Source organism: Schistocerca americana, chromosome 4 (genome assembly GCF_021461395.2).
Source record: "Schistocerca americana isolate TAMUIC-IGC-003095 chromosome 4, iqSchAmer2.1, whole genome shotgun sequence".
NCBI lineage: Eukaryota > Metazoa > Arthropoda > Insecta > Orthoptera > Acrididae > Schistocerca > Schistocerca americana.
In genome coordinates, this window is record NC_060122.1 from 419,124,930 (window position 1) to 419,132,886 (window position 7,957).

A 7,957-nucleotide genomic window follows, 5' to 3' on the forward strand; every position below is an offset into this window, starting at 1 on the left:
CAAGCGTCTGTGATGGAGCAGGACGTCCACGAACACGATGGGCTTTAGATTACAGCTCATCGCCGGCCATTCCAACACATAAATGCCCTAGCTTCGCAAGACATCAATGCTGACGCCCGCCACATGTTCCCTGGCATTTGAAGGAATTCACGGCTACCACCGTATGCAGCAGCCACCACATGGTCCAACTGGATCAGTTCGATATACTGTCTGGTAGTAAGGCGACCATCACGATGAAAAGATCCGTATGGCTGTCAACTCTGAAGCGTCCTCACAGCGTCACAGAACATGGAAATTCGTCGGTTTCCTGGACAACGTATGGTAGATACCGCTCACAACGGGTCTCTAAACATGAAAACGCCCATCGCCTTGCATTAGAGGGTATCATGAGTGGTCTGTGAATAATTCGTTGCGCCAGTGACGGAGGTTCCACTTGACGTGGGAACTGGTGGAGAGATTCAAGATGTCGGGACAAGCTGGATCAGGACGTCTGGGTCGTATGGTTCTTTCTTGTAACCCGTCCATTACAGTCTGACCGGACACATAGGCTTCAGTGAGCCTTCTGAGATCTTCTGGCGGTGCTCTGGTGGTATCCGTACGACGCCGCAACGCACGAATGGCCAGATATTAGCCTTCACATGGGGTCGTAATGCGTCGGCGACCTTGTCCAACCCGCCTTGTGTACTGACCTGTCTCCCTGTAGCGTGTCCACAACCTATGGATATTACACAGCCGTCTGTAGCAACACGATCGAATGTCCATCCCTTTTCGATCAAACAGACCGTAATTGTAACTTGCACTGCATTGAGATGTCGCATATCGAGTGCATGATTAAATACAACGTCCACAAATGACAGCTGCCATCAATATAACTGACTAAAAACACTGGAACAGCGGTACTCACTTCCTTCTGCGGAGCCATCTGACACTTTCAGGCCTAACACAGCCAATAAAAGGAGAATTATTTTAATTTTTCGCTAGATTGGAAGTGAAGATCTCAAGTCATGAATAAGACCATTGGTAACGAGTGTATCGAAATAGATTTAACATACTGGACTTTGATACATGTGCCCCTTTAATTCTTTTGAACAATGTACATTTAAACAGTAACACTGAATGTCTATTCGCTTTTATCTACAAATTTCGAAAATTTATGGAACGTTCACTTCTTGAGTAAGCCGTCATCACACCTTGGGTGTCTTCTCCGTTGCATGCAACACGATTGCAAGCAGAGCACTCAACACACCTCTAGCACTTGGCCTTACCTACTTCTCCACAGATGTAACGTAATTCGTAAGGATCTTGTCTACGTGTCGGAAGCGATTTCGACATGCCAGTAAACTTTCTGTCGCAACTATTGTCATCACAAGTGTGAGAACCATCCAATACCTCCGGTGACTAAGGCGATTCTTCCTTATTTCTGGTTTCCCTTTCCTTTTTTCCTGGCTTATCGGAAAAGCAGACCCGCACTTCTTCAACTCATTTTCATTCCTTACTTTCTTTTTCATTTCAGTTTTCCCCAGGATTTTTTTAAGTCAGGGAGTGGTGCACCATATTTTTTTTTTCTTTTCCTTTCATTCTACCATTAAGATAATTACAGACGCCTTCTGTCGAATCCATGGTTCTTACCACTACGGGGATTGGCAATCTTGAGAGATCATGTATCCTAGGACCCTCTCACTCCATTTGACTTTGGATTGCATCACAATAGCGTTTGTTTGCTTATGACGTAGGGCAACTGCCTAAAGATGGCTCTGAGCACTATGGGACTCAACATCTGAGGTCATCAGTCCCCTAGCTCTTAGAACTACTTAAACGTAACTAACCTAAGGACATCACACAAACCCATGCCCGAGGCAGGATTCGAACCTGCGACCGTAGCGGTCGCGCGGTTCCAGACTGAAGCGCCTAGAACCGCTCGGCCGCTTAAAGATGAAAGTAGGTTATAAGTGTTATGAGACCATGGGCTGCACCCTTACTCTTGTACACTTCCATTTGCTGCACATCAAAGCACCTCAGCGCGGACTCGCCTTCGCCTCCACCCTCACATGTACTGACAATAATTCTATGGTCTCGATAACAAATCTAGATGGAAAAAAAAGTCTGTTCTTATGTGCGAACTTCTCAAAGACGTGAGACTACTTGTCTCACTTTTGCGCGCATGTTGCGGAGTCACTGAAGTTGAAGGTTGAGCGGAACACTTCGGATAGTTTGTATGTAGTCCTATGACCCAAATAAGCAGTACATCACATGTCTAATTAATAGGATCTATAACTGACATATTATGTTACACAGTTCCACAGCGCAGAAAGTAAGTATCCCTGAACTAATGTCTTCCTATTGTTACCCATTCCAAGAGAACTGCGCACCGTTTTCGCTATACTTTTCATAATACCCGTTGTTTATTCTTGTTGTGGTGTAGCTGAATATTCAGGCCACTCTGACGTGACATTCGTGTGAGATAAATTATTTACACACTTTTTAATGGTGGATGAATGCGTTTATGAACTACTGATTCAATATTTTGCTTCGTTCGATTTACACTGACTATGGTGACGAAGCGTTAAGCTCGCAGTATAGTATTTGAAGGATCACGAATTAATGTGCAGAAATATCAATCTTTTTTTCATACAAAAGTAGAAATAGAAACAGAGAGATAATTTTTTAATCACATTCTGCAGTAACATGAAGCAGGATTCCACTCTGAAAAAAGTGGTAATGGCTGTCTGAAATTTAGGGTACGAGTAGATTCCATCACTCAGAGGATTTAATGTTGGTGGAATGCATAAAAGAATGGTTGATATATAATGGTGGACTCATGATTCGCACGTGTCGATAAGCATTCAGTAAAGAATGGCTAATTCAACCAAATGAGAAATCTTTTTTCCTCTAAGTCTGATGTCGGATACCGAAGAGAAATAGCTGCTCCCTTTGTCCCTTGAAGAATTAAAAATCTTTTACAGCTCGCTTGGCTAAAATTCATTTTGGTTGAGTTAATAAAACGATTCCGTCGCGTACTCAAACAACGAATGACTTATTCGAGACAAAGCAAACGACGTCGTGTAATGGATTTCACGTGTTCCACGATATTAAAACCACACATGGTCTTCTGTTATAACAGAGACCGCTGGGAGGTCCGCGAACAGATTATTGGACGGTTTCTTATTCAGGCTGGAACGACAGGAGTCTCTGGAAGTGGCGTTTACAGAAGAATTGTCGACCGCCAGAGAGCAGAATTAGTTTTATTCAGTGGCCGTCCCAGAATGGACAATTGATTGCTATGCAGTTCACAAAGTCTCTGGTCACCAGTAAAAAGCATTTTGGGGTGGGTCTATAGTTTCCTCGTCGCGACAAACTCCGTGGTACTGCGAGTGACCAGAAATTCTGCAACCGATCTCATTCGCTCTGACAACTTTTCAGAAGACGTCTGACACAGTGAAAAGCACGCAACGCTTGTAGCAAAAATGGTCAGTGAAAAATCTTGCAATTATCGCAGTTGCGTATGGTTTTTATATTCACGTATAAATTTCAAATGTTTTAATGCAGCTCCATAAATGACATGTAATAAGTAACGTAACAACTTCAGCAACGGTCCTCTGTGAGTTACATTAGCTTATCACTAAGATAGTAACAATAGAAAGAATAGTGAAAAGAATGCTCGTGAAATAATTCTTCAGACGCAAAACTTCATGCGTAATATGCCACGCCTGAGAAGAAAACTATTTTAATACCGTGTTCGCTAAGCAGCTGTATTTGGTGACTAACTTAATGACTTTTATTCCAGTACTAACAGAGATGACAGCCGTACGCATTGCGAAATAGATAACAAAATAATAAAAGAATTCAAATATACTTTCACAACAGCAGTCAAACATAGCCCAGTTAAAACTGTGAGCAACTTTTGCATACATTTTCAATACTTAAACATTTTAAGAAATCCGAGTTTTGATATCGTTCCTGATTTCAATGAGCGATGTGCAGCGTTGAGAGATGAAGAGACCTAACGTAGTGCAATTCGCTGTAAACTGAACATCAGAAGACAGAACACAGTAGCAAATTTAGAAGCATCATAACAATTAAACATGTAGTAAACAACTGAATCATCCAGAAGGAAAAGAGCAAAATCAAGCAAACTTCTGAGGCGTTTTTCACAAATATTTTAATTTAAAGTAATTTCTATTCTTATTGTGGGCAACTATACAAAAATTAGCACTGAATGAGAGTATGAACAGTGTAAATTGACGAGAGTTGTGACTGTAACCTACACAAAACGACTACCATGAAGCTCCAATACCCCTGCGAGGAATGTGCAGTAAGTCTGTGAATGTACAGTGAGGTATTTCGACTTATAATTGTAATCGCGCCCGGTGTACACATATTTTGAGAGCAATTTTGGCACTAGATTCATTTTCATTACGGTACAGTACATAAATCGTATTCTGCAGGAACTGCAAAGAGAGGCCACCGTGTTGTGAAAATAAGTGTATAATACAATGAAAGTGTTTAACTCCATCAACAATTATGTTATCATACTGCTACTACTTACAATGTCAAAACCTGCTACATTAATTTTAAGTTTTTCTGTAACAGGCTGTTTCATATGCATTGCCTGACATAAAAACCGAAAAATTCTGAACATACGGTAGGATGGCAATGTAGCTAAGTACACAAAGACACCATCGGGGGGTATGTAAGTGAATACAGCTGCAATTCTCTGTGATATGTAAAGCGCCCACAACAATTCATTTTTGTTGCTAGTGTTTACAGTTGTTACCAGCTTATAGGCTATACCAGTATAAGGGTGTGAAAAGCGTCAGATATTGAGTGAGCACTGTTGAGGACGAACAGATGTTGTTCACTCCTGTGAGAGAATCTTATCAACACCTGAAAGAGTTTAAAGAGGTTCGTAACGTTTGTCTCCATTTGGCCGAATGGTAGAATCACGCCATATCTAGCTCTGTGGGGCGTTTCTATGTGACAGGAACCCGATATAAGACCGCATGGGGCCTTGCCGGTCGACCGCGTCTGACCACCCGACGAGAGGCTCGCTATATTGTGCAACAAGATTACTGCAACCCCTGCACATCTGCTCCTGTCATCCGAGAACAAGTAATGTATTCTGTGTCTTCTTCTTCTTGTTGTTTATCGTCGCCTTGTCCCACGGCCGGCCGTTGTGGCCGACTGGTTCTAGGCGCTTCAGTCCGGAACCACGCTGCTGCTACGGTCGCAGGTTCGAATCCTGCCTCGGGCATGGATGTGTGTGATGTCCTTAGGTTAGTTAGGTTTAAGTAGTTCTAAGTTCTAGGGGACTGATGACCTAAGAAGTTAGGTCCCATAGTGCTCAGAGCCATTTTGGAGCCTTGTCCCACGTCACGTAGGGTCGGCATTCCTCTTCTGGATCCTTCTTCTCCATAGTACTCTATCCATTGCCTCTTCCTTCTTTCATCCTTTCTCCTTTAGGTCCCCGGATACCTTATCCTTCCACCTCATCTTCGGTCTTCCTCTCCTTCTCCCTCCTTCAATCTTTATATCTTCAACTCTGTTTCCGATATACTCTTCCCCTTTTCTCTGTAAGTGTCCGTACCACCTTAGTCTGCTCTCTTGTATCTTTTTCCCCATGGGTCCCACTTTCATAGCTCCTCTAACAAATTCATTTCTAATCATGCCCTTCCTTGTTACCCCACACATCCACCTCAGCATCCTCATTTCCGCCACTTCCATCTTCCTTTCCTGGGCTACTGTGATTGGCCATGTCTCTGCCCCGTATATAATAGCAGGCCTTACCACCGACTTGTATATTTTCCCTTTCAACCCAATGCTCACCTTCTTGTCACACAACACTCCACTCATTTTCCTCTAGTTGTTCCAACCGCAATTTATTCGGTGTTGTATCTCGGTTCCAGTACTCCGTCTCTCTGTATTTAGGACCCCAGGTATTTAAATTTGCAGACCGATTTCAGCTCATCATCCTGGATCTTGCAAGACCTCATCTGCACATCCTTCAGTGCTAAATATTCTGACTTTGTCCCGCTAATTTTCTTCCCTCTTTCTTCTAGTGTCTTCCTCCAATCCTCCAGCCTTTCTTCAAGTCTGTCGATGCTCTGCTCACAAAGAACCACATCATCCGCAAACATCATATTCCGCGGCGCTTCTTTCTTCACATATTTCACCAGCACACCCATAATCAGGTCAAAGAGGTAGGGGCTAAGCGCAGACTCTTGATGTAACCCTACTGTTACTGGAAACTCGTTTGTCATGCCCACACTACTTCTCACCTGTGTCATTGCTCCTCTGTACATTTCCTTCACTAACTTCACATACTTCTCTGGCACGCACTGCTCTCTCATGCTTCTCCATATTTCGTCTCTTGGTACTCTATCATATTCTTTCTCCACATCAATGAAAGGCAGATGTAGATCGGCTTGTAGCTCCCCGTGTCTCTCCACTATCCGCCTTAAAGCATGTATTGCATCAGTCGTTCCTCTTCCAGGCATGAACCCAAAATGTTCTTCACACACCACAGTCTCCTTGCGTAATCTTGCTTCTCTAACTCTTTCCTAAATTTTCGTTGTGTGTGCCACCAGTTTTATACCCCTATAGTTACTGCAGTCCTGCACTTCACCTTTCCCTTAAATATTGGTATCAGTACACTAGTTCTCCATTCGTCTGGCATCTCCTCCTGTCGCCAAATCAAGTAATGTATTCTGTGTCTCCCCACGTAACTGATCGGAGAGTTCGCATGCTTAGCTGAGTGGTAACGTGTTTTCCTACCATGCAGCGGGCCTGTGTTTGATTCCCGGTCGGGTTGCAGATTTTCTCCACTCGTTGACTGGGTGTATTGCTGTCCTCATCACTACTTCATCATCACTTAAGTGCAAGTCGCCCAGTGTGGCGTCACCTGAATTAAGACTTGCACCTGTCGGCAGACTTTCCCCAGATAGGTCTTCCCGGCCATCAGCGTCACACGATCATTTCATTTCATTGATCGGTGAATAGCAGCATCCGGATTAGACATCATCTCATGCGTAGGCCAAGGCTAATACTATAACACAAAGGGCTGCGTTTGGAGTGGTGGGGCGCCCAGGAGCATGGACTGCTGAAGAATAGCGTCGTGTTGTGCCAGCGACGAATCATGACTGCGCACCAACACAGATAACCATCGTCGGCGAGTATGGTTCACAGAAACACAACGGTGTTACTCTTCGTATCATTGTGTGGTAAGCCGTCGTGTACGGCTTCAGGACCCAGATGGTGTTGATTTAGTGAACACGGACGTCAGAGTAATGCATCACTGACATCCCGTGGCCTCATGTGTTGCCTCTCAGGCGACAGTGCCGTAGTACCGAACATGAGCTTTGTCCCAGCACCAGTATCCAGGATACCAAGAACCAGTAGAAACATTTGCAGGCCAGCTTGCATCACGAGTGGACACACCGTCTTTATGACTCCATTCCCAACCGAATCAGAGCATGCATCCAGGCCAGAGGGGGTCCCACGTCACACTGGTAAGCTGGTTTATACTGAAACTTCCTGGCAGATTAAAACTGTGTGCCCGACCGAGACTCGAACTCGGGACCTTTGCCTTTCGCGGGCAAGTGCTCTACCATCTGAGCTACCGAAGCACGACTGACGCCCGGTACTCACAGCTTTACTTCTGCCAGTATCTCGTCTTCTACCTTCCAAACTTTACAGAAGCTCTCCTGCGAAACTTGCAGAACTAGCACTCCTGAAAGAAAGGATATTGCGGAGACATGGCTTAGCCACAGCCTGGGGGATGTTTCCAGAATGAGATTTTCACTCTGCAGCGGAGTGTCCGCTGATATAAAACTTCCTGCCGGATTAAAACTGTGTGCCCGACCGAGACTCGAACTTGGGACCTTTGCCTTTCGCGGGCAAGTGCTCTACCATCTGGGCTACCGAAGCGCGACTGATGCCCGGTACTCACAGCTTTACTTCT

The 7,957-nt window shown here is 44.4% G+C and overlaps 1 protein-coding gene across 1 annotated transcript; it reads right to left on the reverse strand.

Annotated features, from left to right (window-relative positions):
- Positions 1-5,921: 5,921 nt before the first annotated feature.
- LOC124613519 lies at positions 5,922-6,347 on the reverse strand. Its single transcript, XM_047142230.1, has one exon. It carries the CDS (start codon positions 6,345-6,347, stop codon positions 5,922-5,924), a length of 426 nt encoding a protein of 141 aa, XP_046998186.1.
- Positions 6,348-7,957: the final 1,610 nt, after the last annotated feature.